This window comes from Etheostoma spectabile, chromosome 8, assembly GCF_008692095.1.
Source record: "Etheostoma spectabile isolate EspeVRDwgs_2016 chromosome 8, UIUC_Espe_1.0, whole genome shotgun sequence".
Classification (NCBI taxonomy): Eukaryota; Metazoa; Chordata; class Actinopteri; order Perciformes; family Percidae; genus Etheostoma; species Etheostoma spectabile.
Window position 1 is genome coordinate 6,986,315 of NC_045740.1, and position 20,278 is coordinate 7,006,592.

At 39.8% G+C, this 20,278-nt stretch overlaps 2 protein-coding genes across 2 annotated transcripts; both read right to left on the minus strand.

Moving 5' to 3' along the window:
* Positions 1 to 10,015, minus strand: pias1b (protein inhibitor of activated STAT, 1b). Its single transcript, XM_032523860.1, has 14 exons — positions 9,992 to 10,015; positions 7,344 to 7,776; positions 7,136 to 7,220; positions 6,883 to 6,930; positions 5,970 to 6,060; positions 5,751 to 5,885; positions 5,535 to 5,640; positions 5,041 to 5,114; positions 4,178 to 4,338; positions 3,607 to 3,740; positions 3,342 to 3,519; positions 3,105 to 3,244; positions 1,924 to 1,961; positions 1 to 1,833 (listed from the first exon to the last, which is right to left on the minus strand). The coding sequence occupies exons 1-14, from the start codon at positions 10,013 to 10,015 to the stop codon at positions 1,489 to 1,491; spliced, it is 1,992 nt and encodes a 663-aa protein (XP_032379751.1). The 3' UTR covers positions 1 to 1,488.
* Positions 10,016 to 12,053: 2,038 nt separating this feature from the next.
* On the minus strand, positions 12,054 to 18,900 carry skor1b (SKI family transcriptional corepressor 1b). Its single transcript, XM_032523861.1, is given in 9 exon segments — positions 12,054 to 12,250; positions 12,955 to 13,029; positions 15,113 to 15,187; positions 15,612 to 15,674; positions 15,795 to 15,899; positions 16,016 to 16,106; positions 16,482 to 16,609; positions 16,612 to 18,222; positions 18,672 to 18,900. Coding segments are annotated over 8 exon segments (2,229 nt in total). The 5' UTR covers positions 18,206 to 18,222; positions 18,672 to 18,900; the 3' UTR covers positions 12,054 to 12,152.
* Positions 18,901 to 20,278: the final 1,378 nt, after the last annotated feature.

Genomic DNA, 20,278 nt, shown 5'->3' on the forward strand with positions numbered 1-20,278 from the left:
CACTTTCTAATATCTGTTTAATTCTTACAAATATTAAACAGCACAGTAGACCTTGTAGCGGTTCAAAATGATCAAAGCCTCGATTGAGTTATTGACATCATCTGATAGTAAAACAAACAGAAAATGTTACAATGCATGTCAAGCAACTATGACATCTTTAAATAGCATTAATTATATAATTACAAAAGAAATATTACATACAATGACAGCAATGCATATCCACGAATCAAACAAATGCTGAAAATATATATGATAATAAATAATCCTAATTATAAGCACAAGTCAAAAAAATAAAGGGGGGGGGGATGCGTCCATAAGAACTTCAACAGTTGTAACTTCTGGGCCGAAATGCATGTTGTGATAGACTCAAAGACTATCACAGTTCTCTCACAGGCTGTTGCAAATACACTTAAAAGGCTATGCGTCCTGGGACAGCACAGCGCTCCAACAGGTGAGCTTTCTGGTAATTCTGCAGAGACATGCAAGGCTGAAAACTACTTTCAAAATGTTTCCTGCAATTGTGAACGCTTCACTGCTCCACACAGCCTTTACGTGAAGAACATCATGAAATGTAAAATTAAAGAAACTTGCTTTGTCGCCAGACCGGCCACTTTGCTGTAGTTTTCTGTATATATTGTACTTCAGAAAAACATTACACTATAAAAAGGCTGCTTGCTGGACTAGTGCCATTCATGGATTTACACACTGAAAATGCCTGGTCTTACAATACTGACTTAGTCCCAATTTATATGTATCTTAGGTACAGTCTAAACTATACACTATTGTTCATATTGAATGACTGAAACAGGGAAAACATGTTATGACAACAGAAGGATCTAGCGTTTGCAATTCTAGTGGCAACACTTCCTAAAAGCATAAGGAATGCTTCTTTAAAAACAGCATACATCCCACATAACTTACATCATAAATAATTCCTTAAAAATAATGACCACAGCATGAATGTCTTACAGAAAAATCTACAGTGATGACAAAAATGACCAGATCTTTCTGCTGTCAAAACATTTGACAGAAATGATGTCATTTAGAAAATAAAGAAAGTGTTCCACATTTTCCTGTTTCGCCATGAGTTGCCTTTTGTCTATCTACAACAATGCCCATTTTCTTTATATTCTAAATATCATGTTACATAAGGTGTCACCTCATGGGGTTCTGTATACATAACATTGTACTGAAATAATGCCATTAACATGGAATATCGAAAACAAAACTGTAAAAACCAGGTACAAAAGGTACAATATAATCAAAGGACCACATGAAGAGGTGTGAAAAAGGCTTCAGTATTCACAGAAAAATATCAACTGAAGTAACTCACCGGACAAGAAGCGTCCTAAGTTTATATACATATGATAAGTAAATTGAAAATAGATTTTCCTCTCTGTACATAGCACTGTATTCTTTCATCTTAGTCTTCCTTATTTACAAAATCCTGTCCTCGGGGTCTCCCTTGTCTTTCAGTTCTGTGTGGATCTAGTCAAGTGAGATAACGTCAGATATGGAGCCATAAATGGCTGCCGCCGCTGCAGTTTCCACCGAGGACCTCGACAATCCTGAGATGGTGTGGCTGTCCCTGTCTCTGTCTTGCTCTCTGTCTTTGTCACGGTCCCGCAGGCTGCTGGAAGACACCAAACTACTGGTGCTGCCGCTGTTGCTGCCTCCGTTGGTGGCTGCCAGCGTGCTGCTCCCTGGGGTGCCCGGCTGCTCACGTAACATCTGAGAGGAGCCGTAGGGCAGGAAACGGTTGAGGAGCAAGTCGTGGTCCTCTGAGGCTGAAGCTGATGCAGCTGCTGCGGCAGCCATCACCATGTTGTAATGCTAACAGACATAAAAGAGTTATCGTTAACCCAGCAACCAGACACAAACACACTACAGTATGACAAAGTTCAATAGTTTGCTTAAATATACCTGATTGTCTCCTTGGAGGAAGGAGAAGAAATTCAGATCTGTAAGAAAAAGAAGAGGGCTCAGTCCATGAACTTCATTCTGGATATACACTACCAATGTTTAGTCACAAATTTCTTTAACAAGCAACACACATTATGTATTCAAACATAGGTTAGCTTGAATTTTGTCAAGTCTGTTAATAAAAATACTTGCACGGCTTATTAACATTGAGAGAATGATGTGTCGCTGTAATAATTCCTCCTGCCCATACTGGCTGTGTAATGATTCTTTCCCCCTTGAATTTTGGTCCCCTTATAAACCCGGTGAGCAGTTGGAGCTGCAGCAGTGACTATGACACCGAGCTCGTGGAGGACATTAAGGTATGCTTCTTTAAAATCCTTAAGCCAGACTGCTGCAATTTGTGTCAAAAATATGAGTCATAACACTTACACTCCAATGTCCATCCAACGTGAATAATTACCCATAAATCTGCTTAAAAATCATTACTCCAGAATTTGCCTGAGGACAGTCATGTAAAAAAAAAAAAAAAATCCCATATCCAAGTATTCCAGTGATAGCGTTCTGTACAGCCATGGAAACATTGCAAACAAGAACAGAGAATAACTAATTCAGCATCCTTTGAGAAGTGCCAATTTTTCCCAAAATTCTAGGAATAGTAGTAAAAAATTAAAGAGCATGATTATCACCCAAATTGAAGTAGGACTAATAATAATAGTCATAATAGGAATTAAGGTGTTACGGGGGACGCAATTTTGATCAGGGTCATTATCCGCAGTCGTGTTTCCATGCCAAAACTCAGCGTAAGCTAGTATGAGGCTTCAGCAGCTTGAATTTGTCAAATCAGGTGGGTGTCTTCATGACCAGGTTCACTGATGAGGATTGTCCCAGCAACAAGTCTACACACAACTAGGACATAATAAGTAACCACTGTTTTTGGAAACATAAAGACAGATTTTGCACCACAAATACTATAACTTTAAAAGATACCCAACTGATTCAGCTGACTCAGACTGCTGAAGCATCATGTTAGCTTCAGCTGAAGACATATTGCTTTACAACCAGTTTTACTGATACTGGGTACTGGATACTGGATACTGGGTTAACATATGGGCATGTGATTACCTTACTGAGGCAGACTTAACAAAAATCAAAACCTTTCCGTTAAGGCAAAACAGGTCTACCTGGCAGGTCACTAGTTGTGTGATAATAGTGGCGATAGTCCTGGATAAGAGGTGGAGGGGGAGGAATGTAGCTGGTCTCCACAGGGGGCATGCTGGGAGCTCTGCTTACAGGTGAGGCCTGGTTGTGTAGGTTCAGTACTCTGAGAGGAGACAAAGAATTAACATGGCTGAGCACAAAGTTACCAAAAATTAATTTGTTCATGGTGCTCTAACTTCCTGTTTGTTTTTGAGACTCACCCCTTGTTTGGAGGTGGAGAGACGGGTGACACCGAGGGACAGGCCCTTTTAGGAGGCGGCTCATCATCTAGCTCATCCTCAGAGGAGCTATCCAGTGTCAGGTCAATCACGTCAACGGTCTTGCTGTTGTCATTGGATGATCCCCGTTTCTGCTCATGCGTTTCTGTTCGAGACGAATCTACAAAGCAACTGTTAACTCACACTTTGCTCAAAGATCACAATAAATGAGTACACTAGAAAAATCTGAAATGCATGAGCTACATACCGCTGTCTACACCATTGTACGACGCAGACACCTCCTGCACCTCTTTCTTCGACCTCATTGGGGCCCAGTTTCCATCTTCTTTGAATTGGATTTCATCACAGTCAGAACAGCTATTCAAGATTTCCATGAACAACCTATAAATACAGCATAACATTTTAACAGTTTGTCAACTTTGCAATCAGAATTACATAAGCTTTTAGTACTTCCTCATCCCTTAAAACTTATATAAATATAAAAATATCAATAAAATATTGTGGATATACAGTGTTATTGGGACTTTTTAAAGATGTAATTTATTTGGGCCATCAGACCAAAAAGCACTTCTTTATGAAAAAGGGCTGCCTTGGTGATGGCTTAAGGTACATATGAGACGATGAACGATGATGCAGGAAGTTGATTAAAGCAATAGATCCATGAGTTTCAAGACTTATCAGATGCCAAAGCACTGCTCGGTGCTATATAATACCATGGAGAACAGTTTTTAACAGCAGCATTTACTTTATGCTCCTTCTCCAAGTCACCAGGTAAATTGACTGTAATCTACAAGGAATGTGTGACGTGTAGTGCTCACCCGTCAATAATGAGGTGCTCATACGGTGCCTTCTTGTCACAGACTGGACACACCCAGGTTGGCTTCTTCTCATTCATTTGGATGTAAAGTGTTGCATCAAAGCACTGAAGGTGAGAACATGTTATTGCTCTGCAAGGAATAGTCAGCCTCATCTTCCCCAGCTTTAACAAAAAAAAGAAAAAAAAAAGAAAGTCACTTATCAGTACTACATTAAATACTGCACCAGTTAGTTTTATAGTGACAGTATACAGTAGGGGTGTGACAAGACACTCAGCTCACAAGACAAGACGAGACACGATATTGGGTTTCACAAGGACAAGATTTTAAAACTATTTTAAAGAAAACTTCAATGACAAAATATGACAACTTTATTATTTGCCTTGCCCTACAAACTCCAGCCTGTCAGTCTGTAACCAGGGCATAGTGAAAACTGTTGTGCCTGTTGTCTAAAGTGTAAAGTTAACTGCACCGCGACCTCACCATTAAATTGTATGCCAGCAAACACAGTCTGCGCTTTGAAGTTTGAAAACCTTAACCATACTTGTGACACTTTACCGGCAATTTGACTTGAACGCTTCAGATGTGACGTAGCGTTAGTCCCGCTTTGACTAAATCTCATCACACCTATAGTATACAGTATATGGCAGCACAGTAGGAAGTACTTTTTGTCTATCCACACAATAAAATACAGGTCTAAGGGACTTACAAAAATCCCTCTGTAATTAGAATAGTCAACTTCTTGATCTGTCAATTGGCTTAATTGACTAACTGATTGTACAGGTGTGCTGCAGACTTCAAATTATACTTCTCATAACTAACTACAATACTACGTTTTTAGTTGAGTAGTATAGTGGAGTATTTACAGGACACAGGAGAGAGACTCGTAGACTGGTGGTGGCGATCTCACTCTCTGGATCAGCTGTTAATTTCTCTTTGACTGTGAGAAAGAAAAGGAAAAACACAAAGATTAAACACAAGTATTATGACTGTTTAAGCCAATTGTGCTAATTTGTTCAACAAGATCCCAAAACTCCCTCACAATTAATCTTTCAACATATGATGGATGGTTGAAATATGTAAGTTCTATGTGTGAGCAAAAAAAGTGCAGTGGAACAACAAATGTTCAAACGAGTAAAGGAACTTTTTCCAGGAATCTTTAAGAAACTAAGGAATTTAGCAGGACTTAGTTCCTTTTTTGGGTCCTAAATTGAATTCCCAGAACTTCTAAGTTGGTTGTTACTACGTGGTGAAACAGGCCACAAAAATGCACAGTAGTTACTATATGACAGAAGGTAGTTTATGTGATCGTCATGTTGCATGTTCTATGCTTTTACTACAAAGTCTAGAGATAACTTACTCAGAGCTCTGGAGTGGTCGGGGTTTCTAATTCCTTTGGCCCGTAGTCTTTGCAACAACACTGCAGACGACTGCTGTCTTACCAGATAAACAGCCATGGAAAAACTCTGACAAACACAGATAAAATAATGAGCAATCAAAGTTACACTGAGGTGACTTAAGTCCGCTTTAATGGACTATGATCCTAGATTTCTAAAGCTTTGCTTGAACTTCCTACCCTCCCAATTTCTGAAGTCCACGACACCACAATTGTGTTGGGGACTGTGGTGGACAGTCGGACAAGAGAGGTTATGTTGATGGGACGGCTGGGCCTTTTTGGTTCAACTCCATTTTTGGTTGGAGGAAGATATCCCTGCAGACCAAACATCAAACATCAGTGACCTTGATTCTCAGTAACAGGTGGTGTGATACACAGAAAATATGATGATAGACTCACCGGGAGATTGCAAGGTTTGCCATTCACCTTCACACACAGATTAGGGGGGAAATGATCCTCCTGGGGACAGCTTGTCTCTGATAAACAAAATCTGAAAATGAAGAAAATAAATGACAGAAGCGGTAAGATCAAATGTTGAGGGACAAATGTCAAAAGCAATTTGTTTCTGTAAAGTTGCCACTTTCACAAAAAGGTTGGCTTGCTTATTTTACCATTTCAGTTCTGTCAAGTACAGCCATCTCCATCTATGATATAGGAGAGCACCTCTTAAAGGATGGCAGTCATCCATACAGTGAATATTTTATCAGAAACACATCAGTTTTTGTTAAGGTTATTTAATGTTTTTGTCAAGTTAAACAATGCCAACAAAGTGTGCCTGTTTGGTTCAATTGTTTTAAAGTATGGTTATTGTAAGATAATAAAACGCTTGCACATAAGCTATCACAAAACTATGTTCCTGGAATTAAACAGCAAACTAATTATTAATCATATTGGTGAAAATGTTGTCTAATAATATCTGGGCACCTTTTTTTTTTAAATGAATGCCTCAACTTCATTGTGAATAAAAACGAGTGCATCCAGGAGACAAGCGTCCCTGCATTCTTTACTCCACAATTCAAAACCTGTTCTGTTGATCATTCCTTTTGAGTCTTATAATTGTCATTTTTCAACACCTATAACTGTAAACTTAGGTTAAAGTTAGAACTTGGGTAAGGGTTTTAACTTCTTGCGTCTGAATCTGAAAGTCAGACTAAACCCCTAAGAAGAAAGACTGAAATGACTTGAAGTGACAAAACTATTTCCGTTTGCTTCAAAACTAAGGAGCTAAACGCAGACCCATCACTTAACGCAAATATACTATTAATCAAAAAAGAGTGTTTATATGCTCTGAAAAAAAGTATTTTAGACATACCTTAACTGAACTTGAACAGCAAAGTCACATTTGGTCCCAGATATGTCCCTAAAGTATTAAAAGAAACTCAGATCAGGCTGAACAAAAGTTTCACATTCAATTTAATAACAACTCAGTGTATTCTGATTAATTGCTCTGTCAGATAATGCATTTTAAATCATGTAAACAGTACAAATAGGTTGGTAGTCTCAATGGTTTTACAGTATTATTTCTTCTTCCCTTTCATCTCTTACCAGATAGCTTTCTCACTTACATGGAGCTGCTGATCTGTTGAACTTGCTGTGGTGTTAATGCAAAGGCATAACATGCTTCTTGGAACCGCTGACTGTTGTCTGAGGCTACGTAAAATAAACGAGGAACATGACAGTCAGAATCACTAGGCCCTAATGTCAACTCAAACTGAACTTTTAATGAACATGGTTTTGACAAGTCCCGAGCAGAGCAAAAAGCGGTTGACTCACCCAGGCTAGTTGGCTTAATGAGTTCATCCAGAACGTCATAGAATGGCAATCTCTGGAGCTTGACATCAGGGTGTACAGGATGCAGGGCGGAGGGGAGGTGAGGCAGACTCAGCTCATGCTTGGGCCCGAGTAAAGAAACAGGCAGAAGAGGCGATGGGGAACCGTGGCTGTCAAATCCCAGCTGAGCGAGGCCGGCGGGCAGGCTGGAGGCCGAATGAACGCCGGGCAGAGCCAGGTCTACTGGCGAAACCATTTTGGTTGGGAAGCGTCGTCTGTAGAGCTCTTTGATCTTCATCTGCACAGCAGGACTGCAACCAGCCTTGAGTAAGTGAAGAGCTTTGGTCAAAAGTTCGTGTTTGCGCCCGTGCTTATTCCGTCCTGCATACCCCAACAAAACTTGAAGCTCCGAAACTCGAAGGCTCATTACCATTTGCTGGTAAAGAAAAGAACAGTGTGAAAAATTGTCTTTTAAACACTTTTTCATATTCTGATGAAAAGAAACAAGTTTCCTTTTCTCATTTGAGACTTCATCATTTAAAACATTATTATTAAAGCATGTCTGATTTCTTTCTTTACATCATTAAAAACCCTTCACTAGCTTGCAAATCGTCTAGACCCATCACATTTTCACTTTTAAGACAGGCTTGGTGCAGAAAGATTTTTACAGTTTCTTTGGCCTTTGTCCGGGTAGTATCTAAATAAAAAAATTATATTACACACACCACACACACACACACACACACACACACACACACAGTATATTTAACAAACACATCCACTCTGAGATTACTTTGGCAGAGACGGCCCTTTGGCTTGAAGCAGAAAACGCACATAACTACTGATTCCTACTTAAGGTTTTAATCCTCACCAACTCATGCTGCAAGTGATAATACAGGGTAGGGCTGTGCAATTAATCCAATTTTGATCGTGATTTCAATTTAGGCTCCTAACGATCACAAAAACCATGTAATCAAGGAAAACGATTATTTTGCAGATTACACTGCAATTACACTGCAAGTAAACCTTTATTTTGTCTTTTGTTCTGAAGGTGAATTCAAAAGGGTGCAACGGGAAAAGTCTATTTTTTCGTATTTAGTTGTTTTTTAATTTCAATGAATGCAACATCTTTCTAATGGTCAATGACTGATTGTGTTAAATTATCATGATTTTAATATTGACCAAAATGATTGTGGTTATAATTTTTTCCAAAATGGAGCAGAACTAATACAGGGTGTGGACACAATAACACGAGTATCTGTACAAAATAAAGGAATCCAATACACCACAGACTTTTTCTTGCGACAGTGTCACAGAGGTGTTAATTTCCATTTTTTTAAGAAGATAGTTTGCAACGTTGTATTAGGTGGCCCTGTTATTCTGTTGTAGTAACATAATACAATCTAATGACAGTTTTTATTTTTTTTTAATTCTTAACAAACTTCACCCTGCAGTGTAATGAAGTCAAATAAAGCAAAACCATTAATTACAATAGAACTGGATCAACACCCGTCACACAGACGCAAAGAAAACAAAACATTTTCATCTCCACAAAAGCAGGGCTTCCATTGCATTATGTTGTATTATATTGTACAGGTACATGTGTTCTAAGGTCCACCATAAGTAAAGTCATCTTTTGTGAATGGCTGTGTGTAAAAGGTGCGATGTGGGCCCGCACGAATGCAACACTGAATGCCACTTAATGGCATTAAAAAGACAACCTGCGTAGATATGCAAATGTTACTGGCAATCCACTTTATCAGTCAAGGTCATTTCAGCAACTGTAAAACATCCGGATGACGCTTGAAATGTGGCATGTTCATAAAATGTAATGTCGCATACCACCGGATATAAGTGGTACATTTAGATATATTCAATCAATGAGCTCAACGTTGATGTTGAATGCCTTTTGTACCGTATAGAAATAATACGGCTCATGTGAGGCAAAGAAGTATTAACGGGACAGAGATTCGTTCAAGAAGGGAGCAGATCAAAACGAACACGTTTCACAAAGAGTGTTCTCTGTCAATAACTAATTACCAAGATTATACGAGTAGAATAATGCCGGTTTAAGCTGACTGAAACAAAAAATGAAGGTTATAGTATTTACTTTATCTCGGATGATTGAACAATTATCGCAAACATGAGTTACATTACATTACAGCTAACCATACTGTGGATAATGACTATAATTCGTGGACTACCGTCCTTCACATTAAATCTGATATAACGCTAATGGAAGCTGCGTTTATCTTCCAGGGAATAGACAGAGCCCACTTTTAAAAAGACATTGCGGTCCTCCAGGCGAACTAGTGAGAATGTCAGGTGGTTATTACTATAGTGCCGTTGGGTATAAAACATTAACATGAAAGTAGTTTTCACATTTGACTAAAAACAATATTTGGCCTTATGTGCAGGTGAGCAAAGGCAGCCTAACGGGACGTCGGCAACAATAACAAAGCTAATGCTAGCGGGCTAGCCAGCTAACAGTTTCTCAGGTCTCCACTGCTCTCTTGTTTTGGTATTATATGCTTTGATAGTAATATTCATCGGGTCTCTACTGTCAAGTTATATTGTTTCTATGATCTGAAATTCCCAAACTCACTGTGTGAAACGTCTATTTGTCAAGCTAATGTAGGGGCTCACTTTACCTTCAGTTCCGCATTTTCCGCCATCTTGTTACATTAGGTACGCATGCGCAAAAGCCATCCTCAAGGGACAGAGCAAAATTAAAATTGTGTGTCGCTTCCTCACCGCGGACAGCAGGGGGCGCTACCGCAACACAATACCAAAGAGGACAATATGGAACATGGAACGTCAAGGGTGTAGTTTTTGACGGGCCAACAGTCAGAAACAGAAATAGCGTGCATTTAATATTCAGTGATGTAGTAAAAAAAATCCTCACATTTATTAAATGAGCAAATCTTTGCCATGTGTGCTTGGTAAATGACTTGAACGATTAATTGATTATCAAGTATGGCCATGAATTTTCTGTCAATGACTAATAAAATTATTGATTAATCGCTACAACCCGAAATAAAAATAGATATGCCTAAATAAAATATAAGAAACACAATTTTACTATCTCGAGCCTACCTATACCAGTCCGTTTTATTTGATGTGTTTTGTAGGCCTATTCGAGCAAAACAAAATTCCTCTAAAAATTAAATGGTTGGCTTATTCCAGTGGTAGCCTGGGCGTTGAAAGGTTTAAGGCCAGGGTTTTCGAAGTTGAAAGTGAGCCCCCTCCAAGGCACAATGCCCGCTGTACCACCACCTCATAATCAATCCGCACCACAAAAAATGCCACTCCAACACCTTCTAATTGCTTTTTTTTAGAATCATCATATCTTTAATGACTTTTATCGAAGAAATTCAACAATGAACATTTTAAAACATTTCCTCCCATTTATTTATTTTCAGGGCCTTTGTATGGCAAATACGCACTTTTTCATTTTCTAATAAAGCAACCCAAAACTCATTTTTCAAAACCTTTTCTAACAAACGTTCATCCAACAGTTTTACATATCTTAACAAAAACATTTGTCATATTTTGAATATCTGTAAAGTGTCATTTCCTTGAAATTAAAAACATAAATCAAACCTACAGTGCAAAATCGTGGAGCTCTAGTTTAGTGGGAACAATGTTGTGGCTTTTGATGCGCAAATCTGGGTAATGCGGGTTGCACTGATGAGAGTTAACCGCAGATCATCTTCAACCAGCAGCCTTCACCGTATTTGCTTTTTATCTTTGGCGAGTGTCTTCTCCGGTTTATTTTTTTCCCTCGCACCGCGCCTCCCCTAAAGTGCTCTAGCGCCCCCCCGGGGAGGCGCGCCTCACACTTTGAAAACCCCTGGTTTAAGGGATGTCACATCGGGCTCTGGGAACTTCTGTTGAAATATTCCCACTATTTCTGACATTCTATAGTCTAAACAATCAAACAGTTGATCAAATAGGCTTACTGGCAGGGAAAATATTCGTTAGTTGCATTTTTTCGTTGTGTGTTTTTGGAAAAAAAAAAAAATCTTTTTTGGTGTATCAAACAGGCTAGTGACAGGTGAAAGTTTCGCACGAATTCAAAGGCAGATCACATTTACTGCTTCTCCTAACGGTATAATGAAGTTAGGCCAAGCCTTAAACCCATGGAACAATGCATGATGGCAACATCAAGGGCAAGAATCCACATTTCTTTTAATAAAATGATTTATTCATTAGCGATGAAAACAAATATGCTACATGAACAAATACGCTATATTCTTGATATGGTGCTACTTACAAGGTCGTGGATGAACTAATTTTGACTACTAACTTTGTTTTGTAAGTCTTCAGAAACAAATAGGCATGGTCTGACCGCTACAACTGTAATACTTATATTGTAGGCCTATTTCAATGCACAAGCTTTTTAAGGTAATTCCAATCATTTGTTTAAAGTGCATAGTATCCAAAAGGAAGCCATTGGCCTCCAAAGAAGAACACAGCAAAAGTAGTAGGCTAATTCACAATACTGAGAGGAAGAGGATGAATTGGCTAGTCAAAGCTGCTATATTGACAATAAAAAACGAAATAACACCCTACCTATTACAAGATACATACATTGTCATTGCACTTTGCCACAAATAATAAATATTATCAATGGTATACTTTTCATCAAAACAAATTACACAGTATGCAAGATAAATGCTGAGGTTTTAGATCGATTTTTTTTTTTTAAATATCCCAAATACAAGTTAGTCTTCTTTCAACTTGACCGCTCGGATGTTTTCCTTGATTTGACAGACGCTCTAGATGTGTCCTTTGTTTATATAATCCGATTTAGGGCGGTAGCAGAGGAGGTTTGAAGGAGCATGATCCGCTGCAGTGGCGAGGAGTCAACATCTTACACGAGAAATGGTGTAAAGCGTCATGAGCTCCTATGAAGAAGTAGATAAAACAATCATAGCCTAGTGTACGTATACAGTGAGGGTAAATCGGCCTTATTGAAAATGATATCAAAGTACAACACACAGTAGACGTGTTTCCACACGCGTGTTTAGGTTGAACACAGTTACAAAATGATAGGGTCAACTGATCAAAGGCATGCTCCAAATAAAGGCTAGCCTAATCTGGATGTATGTAGAGTTAAGTGTCTGCCCATAGGCCTACAGGATGCAGAAATGTAGGCCCATGATGCATTTCTTTTTTTTTTTTATCAACTTTTGCTGCTTTGGTCCAGGTCTCTAAAGTGTCAGCCTCAACATAAAGACACAAGATGCACTGAGCCCAGACCAAGCAATCAATTTAAATCTCGGAAAAAAATGTTAGGCCTGTTTTTTTGTAATTTCCACAAGGTTATAAGTAGGCTATGTGTCTGTATTTGATTCGATTATGATCATGATTAAAAAATCTCCCATGAGAAAACTCACATTAGTGCCAGTGATTCGCGTGACTTTAACAGTGTAGCATACTTGCTTGCGTATCATAACAGTAAATGAAAGCCTCCCGACAGTCCACGCAAATCACTGATATCCTGTATACACAGAGCATCATAGGCTGCCATCAATCACGTCGGCAAGCATGTCACAGTAGGCTATCTCTGAATCCACGCCGCTGGATCCGCCTGCCTGATTTTTCTCACCTCTGACGATGTGAAGCTGCTGAACCATCTCCTCTCTATAGGAAAGTTCCCTTTTCATTTGATCCTGAAAGTTATCTGAGGAACAAATGGCAGACATGTGTTTCAGTGATGAGGTGGGCCTTTATTTAAAAAATGAAAAAATAACAATTAAAAAAAAAACACAACCATCAATAAAAACCTAATCATACACACAAAATTGTGGGATTGAGCCAGATTGGACCCAGGCTGCTGTATTAGGCCTATTTGTAATTTTAAAATGTTAGTTGTTTTGACATTTGTCACAAATATTCTTGTGGACATAGGTTTATAAGGTTAGTTGGATGAAGTCTCGCTATAAATGACTGAGGATTGATAACATTAATAACACTTATTGTTTGAAATAAAGCGGTCCATGCAGCTCGGACCTTCCCCAGCCTCTAGAGGGCGCTGTGCTCAAGATAAAGCGGCAAACTGCAGCTGCATGTTCAGGGCTCCCTTTGTAGCAACTACACATCCTGATAAAATAACTTACATTTATGTTTTATAGTGGAGATAAGAAATGTGCATGTAAAAAAAAATCAGTGTTATTAAATTACACTTATTATTTATATTTCATAAAATATGGATTAAAAAGTGTAAGGAAAAAAAATGAAAACCAGTTTGCAAAAGTACTCTAATCCCCCTTTAGTTTAAGAGACCTAAATTAAATCTAAAAATGTCCTTTGTAAGGACCTGTTTAGACATTTGAGTTGATGGAATTAACACGCTTTTGTCAATAATTTAATTGTCTTGTTTGCACACTAAGATTGGACTTGATCATATGACAAACCACCTAATGGCAATAAAGAATTGGATAAAAATGTTGAATAAATGTATAACGAAGGGGTTTGCACCAAGAATCCAATGCTACAGATTAACCAGTGGTGCTGTTTTGTCACATGTTATGCCTTGTGTTTGTCAAATTCCCAAAAGCTTGATCCAAATCCAATGAATGCATAAAGAAATTGTTTGTGTGTATTTAAGTAAAGTCCAACACACAGCTCAAAATGATTCAAAATGACAGCTCATGTAAGACACATCACTGGGAACTGACAACAGATTTGTTAGCAAGTGATGGAACAATGGAACCTCAAAATACTTGAAAAGTATTAGGTGAATTTATGGAAAACCAAATTTACATTGATTTTACAGTTACAGTTAATTTCTAAGACATCCTTCTTACATTGACACATGTGATGTTGCACGAAAAGGATAGACAGAATAAATATAATATCAAACAATATGCAACAAGTCATAGCCTATTTCAAATATTTTTTAAGGTAAAGTGATCAGAATCTTGTAAATTGTCTTGTCAAGCTTGTTTGTTTACACCCAAAACAGATGAAGTACTAATCTGTACTATTTGCGCTGGTGTAGCAATGTAACCATTTTGACAAAAAAAAACTTTAATACGTAATATTACAGAGTCCCTTGTCTATCCCTTTTCTGTACATCTGAGGTTTTGCACAATTAAATTAAATTTAACATGTCTGGGATATAGCCTACACTTACACCCCCCCCCCCCCCCTCCCCCTTTTGCAGCACCAGTGTCGGATCTTTTAATAACATTTATTTTCCACATTTTTCTTTGTGTTGCCATTCAAGATAATGTAAACTCTGATATTTAAATTCTCCTCAGCTACAGTACATACACTTGTTTCATATTACCCTTTTATATTTGTATGGCCATATCTATTTATAACATTATTTGTGCACTGTATCAGTGATTCTGTAAATTACATTGAGCCCCAAAATATCTGCACTTTCTTCCCCAGAGAGAACTATTTTCTAAGGATGCATGGGTGTTTTTGAACAGAAGGCTAAAATCATTATCCTCTCAAATCATGGTTAATGGAGGTTTTGGAAGCATCTCTTCCCAGGGGGAGTGTGCCTTGAACCACTTAGAATATTTGGAAGAACGCTGCCCTTTAACAGATGTTTGCTCCGCAGAGAGGAGCACCCGCATGCCAGTGTTAAGGTGGATTTGGTCTTTGCATTGCAAGGGTTCATGTTTCCGCTTGAATCACAAACATGAAAGGAGACCAACACTTAACTTGCACCAGGTCTCTGTCTATCAAATCACTGCTTGGTGATAAAAGCCAAAATAGTGGGGAAAGCACTGTTGTAGAATTTGGCTTACCTTTCAAGTTTTGGAATTCACGTTCCAGCTTTTTCCTCAGCTCAACTTGCTCTAACAGCTGCTTCTGTAGTTCCTCTAAAAAGCAGACACACATAGAGGACGTTGGAGGTGGAAAGGTACAACAGGCTTTTGTATCATCTTCCTTCTAGGACAGTTTTCTATTTTTAATGACAGGGATGAGGACACCATCATCATTTACACTGACTATTCAGAGCAGGTCTTCCTGGGCCTGCAGTAAAAAAAAAAAAAAAAAAAAGAACTTCCCTTTTTATGTGTTTTAGGACAAATCCCAAAGAATCTGCCTCCAGGCAAAAACAAAGAAAAAGAAAATTTAAGTATTTGTCCGATTTTCTTCATAATAATAATAATAATATAATAATAATAATAATAATAATAATAATAATAATCATGATAATAATAATAATAATAATAATGTAATGTTTGTGGAAGAGGTTCTTATCTGTTAATCATTTTATCTAACAGTAAGACATCGTCTTACCTTTTGCCAGACTTTCTATCATGGATCTTTGGGTTGGCAGAGCTCTGGCTGGCACGTCCTCGCCTAAATACACAGAAAATAAATGAGATTCCTCTATCTGCCAAAAAAAGTAGAGCGCTATCTTTTAAAACTTAGAGCTTACAACAGAGAAAAGTCCTGTAAGCTGACCTCGGTGTAACTTACCCTCATCCGGCTCTCGCTGGCTCTCCTCGCTGCTTTGTTCATGAAAAGATTTCGTTTCGATCTCCTCCACTGTGGAAGACGGCTCTTCTTTACTTCCACTCTCATCTTAAGAGAAAATAAATCGATGTAATTTTGAGCCCCTTTTCTTTCTTTTTTTTGTTTTACAGCGAAATGTTTTTTTTTTTTTTTTTTTTTTACAAAAGCAGAACAAACTGTCTAACCATTTGTTGTAACTCCAGTCTTGTAATTTGCAGGTCTGAACAGATACGGACTGCTCCTTTGTTGCAGCTCACCCCTCTCCGGTGTGTATACCTAAAGAAAACACAATCACCATTTCTTTGAGCTCTTAAAATCACAAGAGGTTTCGCAAAATAATTATAATTTTTTTTTTTAAATCAAATCTAAAAATTAATTAAATGTAATAATTAAAACTATACTCTAGGTTGAAGTGCATACATTTTTATTTAAAGAAGTGATTTATGTGTTTTTTTTTAAACGTTGTGGACATGCTGTTTGCTGCATGCTGTTACACTGTTTAAACATAAAAGACATTTACCCACAGGGACACAGATATGTATCTTTTTAAATACACACAAGCCAAGGAAAGAAACAAACTTGCAAAACACTTCAGATAATGTATTACATCTTGTATTTATCGCCAGTTTTTCTCAGTCATAAGTCACTCACTTCAGTAAAAGACGCAGCTATGTGGGTCTCTGATAACTGCTTGTTCTGCAGTTCTCTGTCAGAGGACTGGGACACGTTCAGGCTCCTTTTCTGGGAATCAACCAGACTGCTCTCCTGCAGGCTCTTGAGTCCGAGTCGTTTGGTGAAACACTGTGAGCCAAGGCGGGAGGAGTCCGAGGACATACCGAGGACAGAGGCCGGGAGTCCTCCTCCTCCTCTGGTGTTTTATTTGTCTCCACATCCACGTCCGGCTCGCCCTCACTGTCCACGCAGGGGGACACGGACCGGTAGCTTGAGCTCTCACTTAAAAAATCGGGCGATAAATAGCCGGTGCAACACCCGTTGTAAGCGCCCCTGTTGCCGTACAGCTTGGCGATGCAGTCTGCGTCTTTAATGACTGGTCTGAACGCGGAGACGTAGCTGATTTTCCGGGACGCGAGGGTGATCCCCTCCAGCGGCCTCGCCTCGTCACCTGACTTGTCATCTTCATTACGCGTAGACTGAGTGCTGGAGCACCGGTCGTTTTCAACCATGCTGTCTTTTGACGTGTTGGTGCTCCGGTCGCTGTGCTCAGATATGTCCATGTCGGTCTGCCTAGGAGGACACAGCAGCTCTGGTGGGGGTTTGTGCTGAGTCTGGGGGTACGGAGGCATGGGCAACGCGCCCGCCGCGGGCCAGAACATGGGGAAGGAGTGATAGGCGCTGTCCTTGGTACCAGGCCACAGGACACCCGGGAGGCCTGCTTTGCTTTGCTCTCCCAGCATACTGTCGTCTTTCTTCTGACATAGGCCGAAAGTTGGGAACCCGTACGGATGAGGGAAGAGCGGTGGTGGGATCTTTTGCAGCATTCCAAAGCCTTTACTGGGCACGGGGATCACCGGGTAACTTCGGGTGCTCGTCATGCCGCCCCGGTTGTCCTCGCAGCTGAGGATTTTTGCCGGTATCTCGGGTGAGTCTCGGGGACGGTTATGTCCATGTGATTTCAAGTGAGAGCCGGAGTCTGACCCGCTGCCTGGCAGCGTCCTCTTGCGACTGCCCCCATTGAACATGGCCTTCACGTCTTCCCATGCGTGTAGTACATCTGTCTGGCTGCCTTTATCTGATAATTTAAGATGCCGCCTCCAAGAATTAAAATTAGCTGCATCTGGCTGCGTGTACTTGGACTCTGGCGTGCGATGCGAATGAAATATGAATTTATTTGGAGAAAAATACATGTTGCAATAGGAGCACTTGATGCACTTGGCCCTGGAGCTATTGTATCTGGCCGGGATGAAGTTGCCTCGACTCCCCCAGGCACATTCGTGGGAAACATCAAAGGCAAAATTTTCTGGTAGTTTAGGCGGAGCATGAGCTCCTAGGAATGACTTGCAAAGTCTCTCGGCCTCGCGTTTAGTGATCATCCCGCAGCGCCTGGAGGAGATTGGCATTGCACCGGCTCTCCGCAGGATCTCCAGCTGGACAGGAGTGCACTGGACGCAGGTGATCCCCAACGCCACACGCCGGTTGTGGATCTCGTTATAGCTGTAAGTCTTCAACAGCGTGTTAGATATCTGTGCAAGGCAAAGTCTCTCCTGGCCATCTATCACCAAAGACACGATCGGTATTCCGTACAGAACCGTCTCTCCGACCTGGTTGGGCTTCAGGTTCTTGGCGCTCGGGTAGGAAAGTTCTTGTTTGGAGCTTGGCGAAGAGCTGGAGTCTCGTCCCGCAGGTATGGAGTCCATCCTTGGAGGTCTGGAAGCTGCAGAGACGACGTTTGACATGAATCTCTAAATATTTGTCAAAGTAACAACAGCCTCAATAACTCTTTAATGGAGCCTTTTAGTTCATTGTCCCATAGCAAGTAAACATAAAAACAAAGTGGACAAGATCAGAATTTCCTTTTAATAAAGTTGCATGGAGGCATTTGATTTATGTTTAGAGTGAGGCTTAAGAATTTAAGGAACCCATAATTAAGCAATATGTCGGTGACATCTTGACGAGCATATTATATATTCCTTGCACTTAAAACTCCACTTAAATTAATTGTAAGCCATGCCTGCAACTTCAGTCTTTTTTCACTGTTAACAGGTTTCCATTTTGAATAATTGCATGTAATAATTTAAACAACGTAGAAACTGTTGGGCCATATGGACTGAGGTCATGACCCAAATACGCAGTGCACTGTCGAAATCAGTTTCCCAAACTCACCTTTAATGTTCGCGCAGCCCCCCTTCGTCGTGAATGAGAAAGCTGTGATCAAGTGAAAGTCGGAGCGATGAGAAGTCTATAGTCTGTGTTGGAGGATGTGCTTTAGGAGTGGGACGCAGTTTTCCGTGCAGCACCGCCTCCCTCCTGCTCACTGCGCTCTATCTCTCTCTCTCTCTCTCTCTCTCTCTCTCTCTCTCTCTCTCTCTCTCCTCTCTCTCCGCTGTCGTTGTGTGCGGATGGTTTGTGTTGTGATAGCAGCAGCAGTGTCCACATGGCAGGCAGGCTGTAGTCCAGCCCCCTCTACGACACACAGCAATCGAGTGACGGAAAAAAACTTATGCGAGGCACTCCCACTCACACAGACAGTCCGCATTAACTATGGATTCATGACCAATGAAGACGGTCAGGTTTGAGTGTTTGGTTTTATAGCAGCATGCAGGTCTACACATATGAATAACATGTTGTCTATTATCAAATCGAAAATCCCTACCTAAACGTGCTGTTTCATGCAGCCTATGTTTGCATAGCCTACATTCTAAATAAAAAAGAAAACATCCACATTAATTTTGCATGACTTTGCAGCTGTGTTGGCCGTTTAATTAATTCTTTTGCACTTTCTAGTTGAAAAAACAACAACACAATGTTATTGACATTATGCACGGAGGAGGCTGCAATAGGAGTTGGCATTCCGCTAAAAACAGCAGGGACCCACCGACACATTGTTGTGTGCATGCAGCCAGGGCCCGCTGATGAATGCGGCGTGCAGGCCTTCAACATGTGCGGGGTTCCCACGGATTCATCGTTTACAAGCTACACTTCGCCTCGGCTACATGTGTTTTGACAATAACCAGCTGCTCTGAAGGTCACCCTCTGTGATCTGCGCTTTGTTTTTTATTGTTTTACTCAAAGCTGAAAGAAAAAATGATCTGACAGAGGAACAATGCGGGCAGCCTTGCGCCATAAGCGAAGGGCGTTTAACTTTTTTAAAGTAAATTCAGCTTCGGGTGAATTCTCATCTGGCAGCACGCGCAGCGCCGATGTAATATTGATGAAGGAAACAGGACACGTCCCTGTTGGTGCTATTGACTTCAGACAGAGCTGGACAGCATTAATGACAATTTGTCCATAATTATTCACTAATTTGAAGAGAGGAAGATGTAGCCTTGTTCATTTTAATTACATAGGCTATATTTGGTAAGTAATTTAGAAAGAATGATAATAATTATAATAATAGTTATACTAATAATAATATGGCTGGTTTATTAAAACAATAATTTGATCGCAAAACAGTTACCAAATGCAAATTAACAATACGACTGTTTTTAGTTATTATTTGTCACATCGTTAAAAATGTCTGAAATGTGACTTGTGTCTTTAGCTGGAGAAGGGAAAATTAAAAAAAAAAAATCGCCAATCTACATGCCTCGGGGATTAAATACATTTCACAACTAAGAAACTACCGTTTAAATCTTATTTGAAAATGCATTTAGCTTGAAAGAAAAAGTCTATGTAAGTGGAACAGACGGTCGTCCAACTTGAGGCGTCTCCTCAAGCATCTCCTCCATCTGCTTATCTATCGATTATTGAACGGGTATGGCCTGTTAAAC